This window comes from Notolepis coatsorum (assembly GCF_963971535.1).
Source record: "Notolepis coatsorum genome assembly, chromosome: 11".
NCBI lineage: Eukaryota > Metazoa > Chordata > Actinopteri > Aulopiformes > Paralepididae > Notolepis > Notolepis coatsorum.
The window spans coordinates 76,831,245-76,851,765 of NC_140175.1; the positions used below are offsets into that span (position 1 = coordinate 76,831,245).

Below are 20,521 nucleotides of genomic sequence, written 5' to 3' on the forward strand. Positions count from 1 at the left end.
CTTTGACTTGGATAAGAATATTAGGCTACTTCATCCGTTAACCATCTGTAGTGTGGTAGTGAAAGGGTTAACCTTCTGTAGTGTGGTTGTGAAAGGGTTAACCCTTTGTCATGTGGCAATGAAAGGGTTAACCTTCTGTATTGTCACAGTGAAAGGTCAACCTTCTGTGAAAGGGTTCAGATGACACCTATAGGAAAAGAGGTTGGTATGTTCCTCTCTAATATGCCTCTCCTTTTCAACCCAGGTAGTGGTCCTGGCTTAGGATTCTACATGAAAGGTCCCTTCGTTTGTCTCACCTGGGGTGATCTGGGAGACATGGCACCTGGCAACAGAGAGAGAGGGAAACAGACACAATGTTAGCCACTTCTGATGAAACAAGGGAATATTCCACCCTTTCTGTTGTATTATTTTGATTATTCTTCTACAACAGCTCTTATTGGTTGAAAACAAGGTGAATGAAATTAGATAAAATTAAATTACGTCATTCATATAAACAAACATTTAAAATGTTTAATAAATTGCATCAGTAGGCCTGAATAGGTTTTTGGAAAAATAGGAATTGGATTCCCTGTAAATGCTTAAATCAAATTTGAAAAACAAAATCAGTCATTTTTGCCTGTAAACTATTTAAAGTAGAATACCTACAGATGGCAGTGTTTGAAAGGTGGTTGTGTACAATACAAAGATCAACTGTATTACCGTTCTCTACCACAGGGAGGCGCATAATCCTTTTAACTGGATTATTAAGGATCGACTAGACATCCTCAGGCCCTGAAGTCAACCTCACATCTCCCCTTTGTGTTTGTGTGTGTGCACGTGTGTGTGTGTGTGTGTGTGTGTGTGTGTGTGTGTGCACGTGTGGGTGTGTGTGTTTGTGTGTGTGACTGTGTGTGTGTGTGTGTGTGTGTGTGTGTGTGTGTGTGTGTGTGTGTGTGTGTGTGTGTGTGTGTGTGTGTGTGTGGAGGGGTGTGGACGCTGTGTGTGTGTGTGTGTGTGTGTGTGTGTGTGTGTGTGTGTGTGTGTGTGTGTGTGTGTGTGTGGAGGGGGGTGGACTCTGTGTGTGTGTGTGTGTGTGTGTGTGTGTGTGTGTGTGTGTGTGTGTGTGTGTGTGTGTGTGTGTGTGTGTGTGTGTGTGTGTGTGTGTGTGTGTGTGTTTGATCAAAAGAGACCGAGACTGAATCAGAGATAGAGAAAGGTGAGATGTGCAGGACAAAGGAGCGAAAGAGAGAAAGGAAGAAATGAGAAGGAGGGGTTTGTGAGTGAAGGGACATCCATCCAATGAGAATTTGACTATTGATCATAACCTAGATGCTTAAAGGTCATTATCGGTAAGATATTCAATAGTTTGGGCTGAAAATCATGTACTCAAAACCATTTTGTGGAATCATTCCTGAACTAGGAAAAACTGCTTTTTTCTTTGATGCTTCCAATCCCTGGAATGCCCTCCAACTGACTCTGAAGCTGAAGGTTCTTCCTTATTTTGCTGCATTTAAAAGTATGATCTCTGACCACTGTGTGTCGACTGATCTTTATTATTTATTCGTATTTGTTGTGCCTATATGTATGAATTTGCTGATCAATTGTGTCTTCGTTTTGTAAGCTCATCGTCGCTGTAAATGAGGGTAACCTCAGTGTCTTACGAGTTGAAATAAAGGTGGACGTTTAGACTCAACCATTCAATCAGGTGCTTATTCGCCAAACTTTACTTGGTTTGAGTCTACATGGTTCTCAGTCCAATACAATTGAATACCTTACTGAAATGACCTTATAACGGTAGATAACTGGTGCAGTCACTATAAACGTGCCTCCACAGCTAAAAACACAGCATTAGTTATGTCTTGCTGCCTGTGTAGAGCAGTAGTGACCACCACATGACCTATTATTCATGTGTGTCTGTGTGTGTGTGTGTGTGTGTGTGTGTGTGTGTGTGTGTGTGTGTGTGTGTGTGTGTGTGTGTGTGTGTGTGTGTGTGTGTGTGTGTGTGTATCTGTGTGTGTGTGTGTGTGTGTATCTGTGTGTGTGTGTGTGTGTGTGTGTGTGTGTATGTGTATCTGTGTGTGTGCACGTGCCCCTGTCTCCAGTCTCTCACCTGTGTCTTGCAGCTTGAGCAAGGCAGCAGTTAGGGCAGCTTTGACCTCGGTGCTGCCAGACAGCTTGGCGTAGTGCAGGATATCATGACCCAGTGAGTCTACAGCCTTCGGGTCTGCTCCTCTACCGACCAGCACCTCCATGACTGACACGCTGCTGGACTCGCTGGCCAACATCAACCCAGTCCTGGGACAGAGACATGGGAAGCATGAGAGGGAGGCCCACGCATACAGGACACAGTATGGTCTGTCTTCACTGTAGGACACTGCTAGCTAGTCACTCTTGTAATTCCACTCCCCATGTGCAGGTGACACAGTATTTAGATGATAGCTAGATGGCTAGATGATAACAATTTAAATCTAATGATTGCCCAGTCTTTGAACAAAGTGTACGCAAATACAAATACACAGGGTAACACACAGGGTAACAATGACAAAGTGAGCTGATGTACATACACACACAAACACACACACACACACACACATACACACACATACACACACACACACACACACACACACACACACACACACACACACACACACACACACACACACACACACACGCACACACACACACACACACGAAGACATACACACACACAGGCACATGTGTACACACATTTGAAATGATACGTTTACTGTACATCATCTCACAGGATCTCTTATTGTCATCATCATCATTATATCATCATTATCACCACGCTACCCTCTGTCATTATGGCCCTCACACACATCATTACTTAAGTGTGTATATATATTGTGAGTGTCCGTGTGTCAATGTGTATATAGTTTGTGCTACGTGTGTTTGTGTGTCAGTGTATTGTGTGTGTTTTTGTGTGTGTGTGTGTCAATGTGTTTGTGTTGTGCTACTGTGTGCCAGAGTGAGTTGTGTGTGTCCTTGTGTGTATCAACATGTTTGTACTGTATGTGTGTTGTAGCTGAGTCCTTACCTTCCATTGTTATCACATGCATTGACATCAGCGCCCCAGTCTAGTAGAGTACTACATGCCTCAGTGTGAGCATGTCTGGCTGACAACAGCAGAGGACATAATCCCTCCTAGGGGACAGACAGAGACAGTAGAAACATTAGAGATCATTAACATGTCTGGCTGACAACCGCAGAGGACTGAACCCACACACACACATACACACACACCGCGCACGCGCGCACGCACACACACACACACACACACACACACACACACACACACACACACACACACACACACACACACACAGTGTGTTACATAAACAGAGGTATTCAGCCTTAATTGTCACTAGGTGTGCCGTTGTTTTGATGTTTTCCCCAGTAAGACACTGAAGAAACCCCTTTGGTGAATCTTTGGTCAAATGAAATCTATTGCACATGGATTAGGAATGGAGGACTGTCCTTGACTAAACTAAATTCTTGATAATTACAGGACTTTTACAGGACGATTAGTCAGTTTAGTCAACAAATTTGTGAAATTGTGTTTTACACATCCAATCACGCAGAAGGGCATCTTCAAATCTAGTGTATCATTCTTCAGGAATTTTTTTTTAAAGACTGATCAACAAACAACATTTTGGTCAGCAAGACACAGATGAGCCGGGATGAAAAGACATACACATACACACACACACACATCTCACGTCTCCTATGATCGTCCAGATAGTTGCAGAGTACGGTCTGTCTCTGTGTATGTGGTGAGAGATGTAACACACAGGTGTGACAGAACAGAGGTTAGCTAAAGGATGAATACCTCTGTTTATGTAAACACGGCAACACACTGAGTATGTCAACCTGCCAGGCCCCCGCTAGGTTATTGATGTGTGTAGAGTGAAATATGAGCATGTGAATAGCCAAAAATACAGCAAAGAGCAACTCTGGGTGTTAAAACCCATTTAGAAAGGTCAGGGGTCAAGTGCTGTAAGGTAAAGCCAAGAGGAGAAAATTGCTTTGGCAATCACAGCAAGTTTCTAAGTGAAGGGACATCCATCAGATAGGGTAGAGCCCCGCATTTCACTGTATACTTGTATGCCGTGACAAATAAAACTCTTGACTTGACTAGATGTTTTCATATTTGTGTTGACATTGCTGGACACTCTATACCAATACCATGCTATACCACCAGGTTGGCACATTTCATAGGGCTGAATGATTTGGAAAACAATATAGAATTATTTTGATTAATATTGCAATTACGGTATGATTCATTAGAGGAAAAGATACTTTCTGTGTTATTATTCTCATTTTACAACACATTAAGATAATGGTGCGATTTCTGTGATTTTCACTTGTACCAAACAAAGCTGTTTTCTTAAGTCTGTAGAATATGATTGTAGGCCAGGTCATCACTGCAGGGCTGCGATACTTCATTTAGAATGGTATTTTGACACACATTTAGCCTTTAAATGGAATATGCAGTATATAATGAAGCTACTGAGTAAATATGCTAATCTGATGTACTACAGTATGTATGATATTATTATGTACAGTGATACAATAATACATACCCTATGGTAGTAAGCCATACTGGTCAGTAGTATAACTAATACCGGTAGGTATGGATATATATAGATTTAGTATATACAATAATGCACAGAGTGGGTGTGTATACAGGTATGAAAACAGGAATATATGTAGATATAGATATTAGATAAGTATATATATAGTATATACAGTATTATTATACGTAGCTATCATACAGTGTTATATGGGTAGATGATAGGATGAGGTAGGTAGTTATGATTATTATAATAATAATAATAATAATAATAATAATAATAATAATAATAATAATAATAATAATAATAATAATAATAATAATAATAATAATAATAATAATAATAATAATAATAATAATAATAATAATACATTCAATTTGTAGTGCACTCTACATTTGCTACAGGGTAAAACATAGGCTTTAAAAACATAGGTAATTAAAAAACAAGGCATAAACACATAGAAGAAAAGGGATAAAACACACAAGGCATGTATTACAGTTACATGATAAGATAAGATAAGGGGAAATTCGGTATCATAGCAGCATGGGGGAGGGGGGAGGGGAGGTACAGGTAGTAAAATACATACAGGTACAGGTCACAGAATTATAGTACAGTGGAGAAGTAAAAAAAATAATAATAATATATAGAATAAAAAGGCAGTGTAAACAATATACAATATAATTAACTCTGGACATGTGCATAATTTGGGCAACAAAACTGCGAGATGAGGGTATGTATGCCATCTCAGTTATTTTGCCCTACAATAAATATAGTTACAATATATAATCTAATCATCTAAATCGAATCTAACATATAATAAAAAAAAATAAAAACGAAATGCTAAAATGCTAAATGCTAGATATAGCAATATATATTCTAATAATCCAATAGTCTAAATCTAATCTAATATATAATCTAAAAATGCTAAATGTTTTTTTTTATCTACTTTTTCTCCTTTTTTCTGTGATTTTTCTCCCCATTCCAATTTACCTCTCGTGCCAATTCTCCCTCCCCTGTCTTGAATGTTGCTCGCATATGCCCCCCACTGGTCGGTTGTAGGGAGGATAGAAGCCTTGCATCACGTGTCCCCTCCGATACACATGGAGGCAGCCTGTCACATCTTTTCACCTGCCAGCACGGACTCTCATTGGCGAGGTGTAACGTGTGGGAGGCGCAACGTCCAGATTACCACCCATCGACTTCCACCCGCTAACTCTGCCAATGAGTTAGTATGACGGCCGGCCCAAGCCGGAGGCAACGCCGACAGCCGGAGTCGAACCCGGTGTCTCTTGCGTTGGTGACGAGCGCAATGTTCGCTGCGCCACCCAGCCGCCCCTAAAAATGCTAAATGTTAAAATGCTAAATATATGCAATATATAGTCTAATAATCCAATAGTCTAAATCGAATCTAATATATAATCTAAAAATGCTAAACGCTAAAAGCTAAATATATTCCGGTTGTAGGCAGTGAAGGCAGTAGATAAACTGAGTACAGGCAACAGAGTTCGTACAGTATGGCCAGCAGAGCCAATGGAGTTCAGAGTTCATACAGTATGGGGGTGGGGCTGTCACTGTGGTGCAGAGTTCAGAGAGACGACATTGCAATATCAATAAAACGTCCATTAATTGTTCAGCTCTAGCATAATATCTGGTCAGAGGTATTTACTTCGTATCAGACGAATGGGTTTACACTTTATAGATATGGATGTTAGTGTGCTGTGTGTTCATAGTGAGATATGGATATGAATGCGTGTGGGAAAGAACTATTCTAATCTGAGGCTAAACAGTACACTGTTTACATATAAAGGCTAATATATCACTGTGTACATCAGAGACTGAAGTTAAGTTCATAGAGTCAAAGTCTTCCATTAGATGGAGGCGAAAGAGGAAGCGATAGCCATGTTCACAAAAATGGAAGAGGGGTTCTTTGGATTACAAAGCCCACAGTGAACGCAGTACATCTTTAAACAAACTTAAACGGTAAGAAAAAGAATGTACACATGTTTTAACCTTGACAAGTTTTAACCTTGACGTGTTTTAACATTGACATGTTTTAACCTTGACATGTTTTAATCTTGACGTGTTTTAATCTTGACATGTTTTAATCTTGACGTGTTTTAACCTTGACGTGTTTTAATCTTGACGTGTTTTAACCTTGACGTGTTTTAACCTTGACATGTTTTAATCTTGACATGTTTTAATCTTGACATGTTTTAATCTTGACATGTTTTAACATTTACATGTTTTAACCTTGACATGTTTTAATCTTGACATGTTTTAATCTTGACATGTTTTAATCTTGGCATGTTTTAATCTTGACATGTTTTAATCTTGACATGTTTTAATCTTGACGTGTTTTAACCTTGACGTGTTTTAATCTTGACATGTTTTAATCTTGACATGTTTTAATCTTGGCATGTTTTAATCTTGACATGTTTTAATCTTGACATGTTTTAATCTTGACGTGTTTTAACCTTGACGTATTTTAACCTTGACATGTTTTAATCTTGACATGTTTTAATCTTGACATGTTTTAATCTTGACGTGTTTTAATCTTGACATGTCGTAACCTTGACATGTTTTAATCTTGACATGTTTTAATCTTGACATGTTTTAATCTTGACGTGTTTTAATCTTGACATGTTTTAATCTTGATGTGTTTTAATCTTGACGTGTTTTAATCTTGACGTGTTTTAATCTTGACGTGTTTTAATCTTGACATGTTTTAATCTTGACATGTTTTAATCTTGACATGTTTTTTTTTAATGTTTATTTTTAGCGTTTTTCCAGATTTTTCATGGTCAGACATGACCAACAGAGGAGAGGGAGAACGGGAGAAGAAGTGGGGAGGACATGCGACAGATTATCCCCCGGGAGCGAGAGGCGAACCCGGGATGGCCGCGTAGGTGTGCGAGGCACTATGTATGCGGTGTGCCACGAGGGCGCCCCTATCTTGACATGTTTTAACCTTGACATGTTTTAATATTGACATGTTTTAACCTTGACGTGTTTTAACCTTGACATGTTTTAACCTTGACATGTTTTAATCTTGACATGTTTTAACCTTGACATGTTTTCGGGTAACCGGGCTCCTTTTTACCGCACATTTTTGGGACTTTTCACACACACAAGAATTGCCACTGGAGAATGTCCAGGAATGTGAAGCCACAGTGAAATGTGTCAGCAGGGTAGCTTTGTGTTTTATATTACATGGCTACTGCTGCCACACGCCACAGCCTACACAACTATGCTGTGGGTTACTGGTAATGACTTTAACAGCCCTGTCTCTCTGGTCCGTCTGATAGCTGGCTTTGTCCTGGGGTCTAGCAGAAAGAAATACTTGTGTTCTCTCCTCTGGCACACTTACTGTGTGTGCCTGTGTGTGTGCGTATGTCTATGTGTCTATGCGTGCACGTGGAGTGCGTGTGTATGTGTGCGTGTATACCGTGAGCCACTGTAAAAAATGCCTGCATGATAGAGAGCCTGTGAGAGATAATTTGAGAGTGCCTGTTCTCATACCGTCATAGTTCAGTGAAAACCAAGAGGAAGAGAAATATTTGAGTCAGGCATCATGTCTAAATAAAGCCAAGGGTGAGCCTCAGACAACATAGAATCTCCCAGCACTGAGAAAGCCATACAGCCACAGGGCTTAGCGTTAGAACGGGTGGTTCTGGAAGCCTTCGGGCCTACTGTATATAGGGATCAGCATAGCCTAAATACTGTAATTGTATATTACAAAAGCTGCAACGTCTGAGCTCTGAAACTCTCCCTGAAAAACACGAAGCTAGCGCTTAACATATTCGCCGTTTTCAATGCGTCCAGCTGTGTAGCCTACTATATCAACAGTAGAAATTGGTCTCTGCCAAGCCGCCTGTCCATCACCCGTACAGAAAGCTTTTCATAAGGAATCCTGCAGAATTCTTGAATGTATATGATGGTTCTAGGTTCATGGATCATGGGTTTAAATGGTAAACTTGCGTCAGGTCGTGTCATGTGTCGGGAGCACAGAGAAGACGGGTGGAAAACACAGTGCAGTCGCCGAGTCTGAGTACACTGACGTTTTGTGTGTTGTTGTTTTGGCTCTGCACATAGGATTTGAAATGGAACAATGATTATGAGATTAAAGGTCAGACTCTCAGCTTTAACCTGCGAGTGTTTACATCTCTGTAGGGATTACAACTGTGTAGGAATTGTAGACATTTTATACATAGTCTACTCATTTTAGTGGACCAAAGGTAATTGTACAAATTAAAACAAACTTAAATAAAGTGATACTATTTCATATTTGGTTGCAGATTCTGTGCAATAAATGTAAATGATTTTGTCTTCCCCGCTAACAAAGCAGAGACCAATGCCCCTCAATACATATGCATGGACTTAATGGGATTTTAGATGTACAGTGGACTCATCAGTATACCGGTACTCAAAACACTCAAATAAGTATGATATGTAGTTGACTTCTGAGTGTCATGTTGTTCAGTCCATGAGGGTTCAAACACAGTATCATATGTAGTTGCCCTCTGAGTGTCATGTTGTTCAGTCCATGAGGGTTCAAAGAAAATATAAATCATCTCCCTCCGGTCGTTATAAGTGAAAGTACAGATATTTCTCCATTCTCATTAACTTCCATACAAAATTGGACCGGGGGTCATGAGATGTTCTCAAAAAAAAACTTTGATAGGAGGAATGTTGTGTTATCCAGCATGCTGTAACGGCCTGACTTCACAGGGAAGGTAACACTTAATAAATGAAGCTTCTGAGCAGTGGTCCGCAACGTTGGGTCTGAAATCAGTACACACCCTTCTGTCTACAATCCACCACATTGGGGGGGTCGTAAATAGGCGTCCCTCTGTTTTTAGGGGCCACAAACAGAGAAGATTAAGAACAGGGGCTTTTAAAGAGTATGTACAGTGTAGACTCCAGTCAATTAAAAACACACAAGGAAACTTTTACTGCACCACATTTCCGATCACCGGTGATTCACGCCGATGTGAACTCGCGCAAGCGTAAACATTTCCTTCACTCAAGACATTTTCGCATCCAGAAATCTGGCAAATCCCTTAAAAGCTCCTCTCTTTGTTCCTCCATCTTGTGTTTATGCGAGTCAGATGCATAGATAGGTGCTGCGGGGCACGGTGCATGTCTGCGGCTAACAAGCTGGTATGGTGTTGCCTTCGCTCTCTCTCTCTCTCGCTCTCTCACTCTGCATAAGTCATAACTGAACAATGTGTTCCAGATGGGCCTGTGGTTCAACATCTACATGTCAACTAACAAACACTGTAGCCCACAGGCTTCCCTGCTCTGTACCTGCATGTGTACAGACATACACACACATACACACACACACACACACACACACACACACACACATACACACACACACACACACACACACACACACACACACACACACACACACACACACATACACATTCACACACACGCACACATACAATGAACACATTCACATGCACACACACACACATACATACATGAACACATACACATGCACACATACAGTATATATGCATGCACACACACACACACACACACATACATGAACACATACACGTGCACACAGACACCGCTTGATGTGGGGAGCTGGTAGAATGTTAATACTCCATTAAGAGATTTTATTCTATATTAAACATACTGTCACATTAAAGTCACAATATTCACCTCCATGTAAAACGAATACCTACAGTACTTCCACTACAAGCCATGGTGCCGTGCTGTATGGAGGAACACATGGCCTCCATCAATATTTGAGATAATAGTGGGTGAGAAATTCCAAGATCTCCTTCTAAGGTAAGAAACCAAGTAGGATTTGATATGAGTGACACGACCATTGGATATGTATCAGGGGAGATCCTCTAGGCCCAGGCCTTCTGAGAGCCTTTTGTCGAATAGAGCACAGAGGATCACAAAGTAAGAAATCCACCTGAGGCGTTATTTTGCAGGCCGCAGCTCTAATGAACTAGACAAGTGTTGCTATGCCGCCGAAGTCATGCAAACTGGCTAAATGTGACTTAAAATAACACGGCTTGCTTTGTTTTACGATGCACTGTAAAAATGCGTCTTTTGCATTGTGAAAAAAGACATTAAAGAAGGAAAGCGTGAGAAGTAAAACACATCTAAGTAAATCCACGCTCTTAATGCCAAGAGCCTTGATAGAAAACACACCCTGTGGGCTTCTTAACACACATGTAACCAGGCAAACTGGTAGCTTGATATCAAAAGCCACAACATGCAAGCGACTCCTCCCTGGCTTATACAAGCATTTGTGTTGCAATAAATGTTAATTGGGAATAACATAACCTCTGTCTATGTAAGCTATAAGTGATCTATGCGTGTGTGTGTGTATGACATGACAATTTCTGAGGACGAAGATGAATAACAGGGTATCGTTGTGTCCCTCTCTCTCTCTCTCTCTCTCTCTCTCTCTCTCTCTCTCTCTCTCTCTCTCTCTCTCTCACACACACACTAGTGGGGAGAAACCACAGGCATGGAGTACCACTCCAATGGAGACCACATGTCTGCGGCTAGAGTTCCCACAACACACAACAGAGTGACCCTCTAAACACACACACACACACACACACACACACACACACACACACACACACACACACACACACACACACACACACACACACACACACACACACACATACACACACACACACGTCTTGCTATTACTCAGGCTGAAAGCAGGGGAGGACAAGAGAAGGGAAATGCTTGAGTGAGTGAAACTCCTTCATAACAGAAGAGCTGTACAGCTGTTGAATCTCGACGTGCATGTTAAGGGGTCGGAATGGTGATGAACATTCTCTGCTATGGGCGATAATACCCAGGAGGGTGTTCTTTAACTGTGGTTATGAGCACGGTGGTGATGTGGAACGGGACCCTTAATCACGGCGAAGGGTTCCCTCCCGGGTATTTTATACACGGTCACCAACACATGTGGGCTGCCTGAACACGTTTATTTTGACGTAGTGAGACTGAAATCCCACAGGAGAGCAGGGAAGACGTCCGCTAACTCTCTGGTTACTCTGCTGTCTTGCTTAGCAACCAATATCTTTTTTCATTTAAGTTATTATTTTGTTCATCTCCGTGAGGTAATTACTCCTCTTTGTTTGACCCATCCTAACCACAGGGGGGGGGGGGGGGGGGGGCAGGCGCCCAAGCACACGGACAGACGCCCAACTCCAGCTGTAATGCCAGTACCCTGGTCAAGGGCAATGGCGAGAGTATGTACCGAATCAGTTACTTTTAAGGGTACCGAGCGAATCATGTCGATACTACCGAGTACCGATTCATGTGAGGTCCGCCGGTGCCACATTTCGGACCTTTTTTTTTTTATGACGTCAGCGTTTCGTTTACCATGAAAAGAAACCTATGAAGTGTGCCGCACGTTCACACGCACAATACACGCTTACCTAGGATTTGACTTGATTCAACAACAAAGCAGTCGGGGCAATGGCAAACCGAAAACAGTGTTGTTACACTTTACAAAGCTAGATACAGACAACACTCTCTGCAATATTATATATATATATATATATATATATATATATATATATATATATATATATATATATATATATATATATATATATATTAAGTTTAACAAATTGTTCTAAATAAATAATAATAAATAATTTGAATTATTATTATTTTTTTTTTTACAACTGAGGTAGGTAGATTACATTTTTAGAGACTAAAGTACAGAAAAAAGGTACCGTTGGGTACCGATATCGATTTACAGGTACCGGTACCGGTATCGGTTCAAATGTGAAAGGTACCCAACCCTAAATGCCAGTACCCTGGTCAAGGGCAATGGCAGGAGTATGTACCTAGCATGCATGTTTTTAGTGTGGGAGGAAGCCCAAGAACCCAGGAAACCATGGGGAGAAATATGCAAACCCCCAGGACCGTCGTACAGTGACATATCCGCCCACAGTGGAATCGTCAGCATGGCTGGAATGCCTTTTTGGCCAATCAGATCGCTTGGCCAAAACGTCCCATTGTATAATCAGTGGCTGGACTGGTGAGTCTTGAGGTCAGTTCAGGTGTGTCTTGAGAATGATGTTGCTCAACAGAATGTCAACATCAAACTAAAGTACAATGCATGTCTTCATTGAAATATAATTAAATACTATGTAATACTACTTTTCTCAATCAACATTTTATCGCTTTTGCTCCTTGGCCAGCAACTGTCATATTCTACTATCCATTCTTTTATGATCATGTCATAAAATGTAATCCATGTAATATACAATGTGTAACACTGAAGTATGTAATATACAATGTGTAACACTGAAGGTATATAATATACAATGTGTAACACTGAAGGTATGTAATATACAATGTGTAACACTGAAGGTATGTAATATACAGTGTGTAATACTGAAGGTATGTAGTATAGTGTGTAATACTGAAGGTATGTAATATACTGTGTGTAATGCTGAAGGTATGTAGTATACAGTGTGTAATACTGAAGGTATGTAATATACTGTGTGTAATGCTGAAGGTATGTAGTATACAGTGTGTAATACTGAAGGTATGTAATATACTGTGTGTAATGCTGAAAGTATGTAATATACTGTGTGTAATGCTGAAGGTATGTAGTATACAGTGTGTAATACTGGAGGTATGTAGTATAGTGTGTAATACTGAAGGTATGTAATATACTGTGTGTAATGCTGAAGGTATGTAGTATAGTGTGTAATACTGAAGGTATGTAATATACTGTGTGTAATGCTGAAGGTATGTAGTATAGTGTGTAATACTGAAGGTATGTAATATACTGTGTGTAATGCTGAAGGTATGTAATATACTGTGTGTGTTACAAAGGGTCAGATTAAACCGAATATATATATTTATTTATGGATATATATTGAATAGTATTTGTATGTCGTTTGATATCCCTTGTGTATTCCTTGTACATATACACGGAATATCCCTTTAGCCTACTATAGCCCATAATAGTTCGTTCTCCTATTGGGCAGCGCCCACCAGGCGCCAGTGACTTACCCCTAGAGCCGACTTGAAAGCTACCGACAGGACTTGTCTCAACATGCCCGCTTCTGCCCAGGGCTACGAGACAGTGAGCAGGCTGGCACTCGTTTATCCCCCGTACATATAAATATGGCGCGGCGAATACAGAACTTCCTTTTCAGTTCGCCCCCTTTCAGTTCGAGTTGAAGTTCAGTCTTGTTCAGTTACCCAAGTGACGTCTCACCCACTATGCAACGTGCGGTAGAGTAGGGCTCGTATTGCCTCAAATAGAGTCGTGTTATCCTACTACGTTTGTTCAACGTATCGTTCGCTATTTACTAGTAAGCCTTCATTACGAGTCAAAGACCACGTGAAGTGGGTAATTGTGTGTCTACATAGAGCACTTATTGCCGCGTGCTAATAGGATAGTAACGTCAAGTTCAACCGTGGACCACCGCGCACCGGAGGATCTCCCCGGCGCCAGTAGAGCCACTTTCCGGCAGGATTACTATTATTATTCTTCATTGCTTTGACTGTGGCTGCTGGAGCAGAGAACCGTCTACCCCGCTGCTGTGTGGGATCTACCGTGAGGACATCATTCGAGCCCGTCTCAAGGAGAGACTCCACGGCTTCACCTGTGCGGCGCGCACACTGGGAGTACAGCTGCCTTTCCCCGCTGAGCCAGGGAGCAATATACCGTCTCCAGGTGCCTATTGAAGCTCCCTGTGGAACCATTGACTTTGCATAGAGCATTGCCTCCCCCTGCTGGCTTACAACCGATAGTACACCCCCTTCCCAGAGTACCATAGATATAATTCTTAATATTCATTATTGATTTGCTTACGCACATTTCTTGCCTTATAAGCGCATCTAAGTAATGTAATATAATATTTGCTGTAATAAATATTCTAAACAAGTACTTGTGTGGAAACCGTTTCATTGTGGAGGAGTTCTCATCTGATATACCTGTGTACGGTATGGCCAGTAATGTACATAAGACGGTAGTGGTTTAATGATACCATACTTGATTAATACAGTCAGGGAATTGTACCCCTCAGTTACAATTGGTCCTTCGAGCCGGAGAATAATTAGCGTAATATTAATATAATATTAATATTGACATGGCCGATGACGAACACTCCACAAACGGTTCTCCTAAGCTAGATCGCCCGCAGCGCAGACGGCAGCCACCTCCCTATCTAGAGGCATACGCTGTCAGTCCAATACCTAGCTTTAGAGGGAACTTAAATACGGATAAAATAACTAAAGCGGATAGTAAAATTATGTCCGACCCTATCAACCAGGCTACCCCGCCAACAGAGGCCCTAGTGGGTTCTAATGTAACTGACCAAACTCACGGTGGGGACCAGGAGGGAACTGACAGGACTTTATCCCCAGACAACGCCGACGAGGTAGTCCCCGGAGCGCTCCAGGATAAAGAAAGCCCTCCCGGGATGGAACCCGACCCACCACAAGAAGAGACGCGCACCCAGGAGATGGATCTCCTCGGTACGCAACAGGAGAACGGGTCTCCAACAAGTACTGCCGGGAGCCGATCGCCCCGAACGGCGTCTTCCCCCAGCGCGGCGGACAAGATGCTGGCGCAAGCACTCATCGCCATTCTGGCAGCCTCCACCGAACGCGATCGACTTCAAGCGCAACAGACGCGCGAGCGCGAACATTTTGCAGGCGAGCGAGAGCGCTTCCAGGCGCAACAAAGTAGTGAAGACGACCGCATAAGACTGGAGACCAGACGCCTCCAGACAGAAGAGAACATTGAGAGAAGCCGCGCCGATGCACAGCACGCCGCCGCCAATGCACAGCACGCCGCCGCCAATGCACAGCGCGGCGTCGCAAATGCCCAGCGCGACGCCGCCAACGCACAGCGCGACGCCGCCCAGGCCAGCGCCAATGCGCAGCGCGACGTCGCCAATGCCCAGCGCGAAGCAGCGCGCGACGCAGCCCATGCCCAGCGCGAGGCAGAGCACGACCGGCTGCAGGCGGAGCTGATGGACAAACTGGTTGCCATGGCGACACCCCCTCACTCCACACGGAGCTCTCAGAGATCGTCAAGACATGGGTCTAGGACACATTCCCCTACCCGACGAAGCGACCCGGGACCCCGCCAACAGGAGGATCCTGTCCACGTCTCCGAACCCCCTCCCCGGCCGGTCCATACGAGACCCAGCAACCGGGAAGAACCGGACCACGCCGAGAGACTGAACAGAAGACTCCAGGTCCTAGCAGAGGGAGAGGAGGAGGAAGAGGAGGAATGTCAAGCCGACCAGCAGCAACGTACTCTGGCCCAGGAGGCCCAGTACAGCCCAGAAGTCAGCCCGAGGCCCTGCGCTACAAACCCCCGACTCAACTCACGGGTGAGTTTGACGCACCGTCAGCCCCGAGGGACAGCACCTGGGTACCAGACCTTCGGTACCCACCAAGTACCAGCCCAAGACGACACGCACGGGGAGACTCGCCTAGGAGGCCTCTTCCCCAACGCTCACCGATGTGCCAGTCATCCATGGCATCGTACCTTGGCACACCGACGTTTCCAGACTTCACCCATGAGAACCGAGCACAGTACACGGAGCTACGGATGTGCTTAGAGACAATGATGGTTGATGTAGCTGATGAACGCCACAAGTATGCTACCCTATTGAAGCACCTCAAGGTGCCCCGAGCGCACAATATAGCGCTGGCCTATGCCAACTCTACTACCCCATACACAGCGGCTCTAGCAGCACTCGACCAACGTTATGGACGCGTATGGGACTATGTGATACAGGAGATAAGAGACATTGACCGTCTCCCCCCAGCCAGAGACAACAGAGCGCTAAATGACCTGTCTATCAAGGTACAGTCCCTGGTAGGGATGCTGGGGTCCCAAAAGGAAAAGGGTATCTACGAACTGTACGCTAACTCTAACGTAGAGAGGATATTAGAGAAGCTCCCTCCCGCCCGACAAGAGCGCTTCAGGCGGCAGAGAGACTACCGCGATCCCAACGGTCCAGAGGCATCCCTCCTAGACCTATCTGAGTTCCTCGCCAGGGAGGTCAGTAGCCTACGACTCGACACGTTCGTATGGAGTGGACCAAGCCCAAGACTCGGACCTCGGGGACAAACGGATAACCGCCGGTTGGTGACCGTTATGCACCAAGCCGAATCAGTACCGCAGCACAGGAACCACAACACCCCTTCGACGAAAGAGGACCAGTGGAAGATTGAGTGCCAGTACTGTGAGGGAGAACATCGGCTGTACCAATGCGACACTTTCGGGAAGCTGACCACGGACGAGGTGAGTCAGTGGACCAAGGACCACCGCCGCTGCTTCCGCTGCGCGCGCAGCCACCTAGCAGCTGAGTGCCGATTGAAAAAGAAGTGCAGCAGGTGCGGTGGCACCCACTTGGAGGTCCTGCATGACATCAACAGGCGTCAGCCAGGACAACAGAGTGGGCCCGTCGCGGTGATGTACCATGCCGAGGCGGTGGCACCAGTACCGAAGAGCCACCAGACCGCTCCCTACTGTACCTACTGCGATGGCGGACACTGGCTGGCACAGTGCGCCGAATATAAGACACTGAACCCCGTCCAAGTGAACCAGTGGCGTGAGGCGGCCCAGGCGGGCGCCGCTTACCACGCAGGGGCGGCCCAGGTGGGCGCCGCTTACCGCGCAGCACGGTGCGGAGCCCACCAGAAGGTCCAAGGCAACCAACCAACAGGAGTGCTCCACATTGACCAGCATAGCGGGACCCCCCGTGTGCTCCTCAAAGTGGTCAGAGTGCTCCTGAGCTACGAGGACAAGGTCCTGGACACTTACGCCGTCCTGGACGATGGGTCTGAAAAGACTCTCCTCCTCGCTTCCGCAGCAGCCCAGTTGGGCCTGCGGGGTGTCAAAGATACCATGACCATACGCACCATCAGAAGGGACCAGAAGACCATAAAGGGTGAAAGGGTCTCCTTCAAGATAGCAGCGGTGGACCAGCCCGAGAAGCAGTATAGTATAACTAACGTCTTCACTAGCCACGACATAGGCCTGTCTCAGTACACCTACCCCATCCCACAGCTGATGGCTAAGTATGTGCACCTACGTCAACTACCTATACCGCTTATCGACGGCGCCACACCGACCCTGCTCATCGGCTCCGACCACGCGGACCTCATTCTCCCAATTGAGGCGGCCCACGTCGGACCCAAAGGATGCCCAGTCGCGGTTCAGACCCGACTGGGATGGACGCTCCAGGGCCCCCTCTACGGACTTGACAGTCAACCCACGTCTACACGCTGCCTACACACAGAGGCGAGCGACACCGGCCTCTCCCCCGTACAGCAGAGGCTATTGACATTAAGCGAGAGGCCCGTGAGAGAACCGTGGGCACCAGAGGGAGTTCGGAACCCCACCCCCCTCAGCTGCGCTCCAGACGTAGCTGACATCGAACCCAGCACCCCAAGCGACTCCTTGACGGGGCGGCCGGGACCGGCCCCCCCTCAGATGGGGTACAGAGCAAACAAGAGAAACAGACGGAGGAGGCACAGCCAAGCACAGATCAAAGCAGTCTCAGGCCCGCTTCCTCCTAAGCCCCCCTTCATCCCGTCTAGTCGTCATGACCATAGACCAGTCACTACCCCGAGCTGCGTGGCCGGCCGGCCGCGTAAGCAAAGTGACCACTGGTGCCGACGGAAAGGTCAGAGTGGCAGAAGTGCTCGGCCAAGGGCGGACCTACAACCGACCCGTGGCGAGGCTGATAGAGTCGCCAAGGCTCCCCGACTCGCTTAATGACGACCATGACCCCTGACTTTGTGACCTGCCTACCCTCACAACGGACATTGAGTAGTGGACAGTGCGGTTAATCTGTCTCTGCTTAGCTAATTAGGTGGGACTAATTAGGGGGCGGCTGTTACAAAGGGTCAGATTAAACCGAATATATATATTTATTTATGGATATATATTGAATAGTATTTGTATGTCGTTTGATATCCCTTGTGTATTCCTTGTACATATACACGGAATATCCCTTTAGCCTACTATAGCCCATAATAGTTCGTTCTCCTATTGGGCAGCGCCCACCAGGCGCCAGTGACTTACCCCTAGAGCCGACTTGAAAGCTACCGACAGGACTTGTCTCAACATGCCCGCTTCTGCCCAGGGCTACGAGACAGTGAGCAGGCTGGCACTCGTTTATCCCCCGTACATATAAATATGGCGCGGCGAATACAGAACTTCCTTTTCAGTTCGCCCCCTTTCAGTTCGAGTTGAAGTTCAGTCTTGTTCAGTTACCCAAGTGACGTCTCACCCACTATGCAACGTGCGGTAGAGTAGGGCTCGTATTGCCTCAAATAGAGTCGTGTTATCCTACTACGTTTGTTCAACGTATCGTTCGCTATTTACTAGTAAGCCTTCATTACGAGTCAAAGACCACGTGAAGTCGGTAATTGTGTGTCTACATAGAGCACTTATTGCCGCGTGCTAATAGGATAGTAACGTCAAGTTCAACCGTGGACCACCGCGCACCGGAGGATCTCCCTGGCGCCAGTAGAGCCACTTTCCGGCAGGATTACTATTATTATTTTTCATTGCTTTGACTGTGGCTGCTGGAGCAGAGAACCGTCTACCCCGCTGCTGTGTGGGATCTACCGTGAGGACATCATTCGAGCCCGTCTCAAGGAGAGACTCCACGGCTTCACCTGTGCGGCGCGCACACTGGGAGTACAGCTGCCTTTCCCCGCTGAGCCAGGGAGCAATATACCGTCTCCAGGTGCCTATTGAAGCTCCCTGTGGAACCATTGACTTTGCATAGAGCATTGCCTCCCCCCGCTGGCTTACAACCGGTAGTACACCCCCTTCCCAGAGTACCATAGATATAATTCTTAATATTCATTATTGATTTGCTTACGCACATTTCTTGCCTTATAAGCGCATCTAAGTAATGTAATATAATATTTGCTGTAATAAATATTCTAAACGAGTACTTGTGTGGAAACCGTTTCATTGTGGAGGAGTTCTCATCTGATATACCTGTGTACGGTATGGCCAGTAATGTACATAAGACGGTAGTGGTTTAATGATACCATACTTGATTAATACAGTCAGGGAATTGTACCCCTCAGTTACAGTGTGTAATGCTGAAGGTATGTAATATACAGTGTGTAATACTGAAGGTATGTAATATACTGTGTGTAATGCTGAAGGTATACATGTAGTATACAGTGTGTAATACTGAAGGTATGTAATATACTGTGTGTAATGCTGAAGGTATGTAATATACTGTGTGTAATGCTGAAGGTATGTAATATACTGTGTGTAATACTGAAGGTATGTAATATACTGTGTGTAATGCTGAAGGTATGTAGTGTACAGTGTGTAATGCTGAAGGTATGTAATATACAGTGTGTAATAGTACATACAGTGTCCTTCAGGTTGACAGGGCTCTTGCTCTCACACAGGAGGTTGACAGTCTGCACGTTCCCATTGGCAGCTGAGGAACACATACAACACAACACACGTTAGGGGTGGGCAATATGACGATATTAAATCAATATCGGGTACAGTTCATTAACGATACACTTTTTAAACGTATCATGGACATCGTGATGTTTTGCACAAACCCTCATCCATACAGTATATACAGTATGTGTGTATTTTTGGCTAAAGTGGATAGAAAACACAGTAGGCCTACTGTGCAAAAGTCTTAAGCACCCAAGAGTTTTTATATACATTGTCTTAGATGTTAATACATTTTCTTCTGTATTAGTGTGTCAGTAGACTACTCTTTGAAGTTTTTAGAACATTTTCATTAAATTATTTTTGAAAGCATCTTCATGGTTTAATGCAGACATATGTTGCAGGGACTATTATGATCATCATATTTGCGTGAACGTATCCATCAAAGGGTTAAATCAAGCCTTTTTAAGTGCTTTAGAGGAAATGTCAAAATATTGCGATATAT

The 20,521-nt window shown here is 44.5% G+C and overlaps 1 protein-coding gene across 2 annotated transcripts in view; it reads right to left on the reverse strand.

Annotated features, from left to right (window-relative positions):
- Nucleotides 1-20,521, reverse strand: part of rai14 (retinoic acid induced 14) — a 110,897-nt gene that overhangs the window by 20,591 nt on the left and 69,785 nt on the right. For both annotated transcript variants that reach the window (XM_084325198.1, XM_084325199.1), the window contains exons 7-10: nucleotides 19,980-20,050; nucleotides 3,041-3,147; nucleotides 2,090-2,274; nucleotides 297-322 (exon numbers count right to left, since the gene is read on the reverse strand). In XM_084325198.1, the coding sequence (XP_084181324.1) occupies nucleotides 297-322; nucleotides 2,090-2,274; nucleotides 3,041-3,147; nucleotides 19,980-20,050 (389 nt within the window). The remainder of the gene's footprint in view (nucleotides 1-296; nucleotides 323-2,089; nucleotides 2,275-3,040; nucleotides 3,148-19,979; nucleotides 20,051-20,521) is intronic.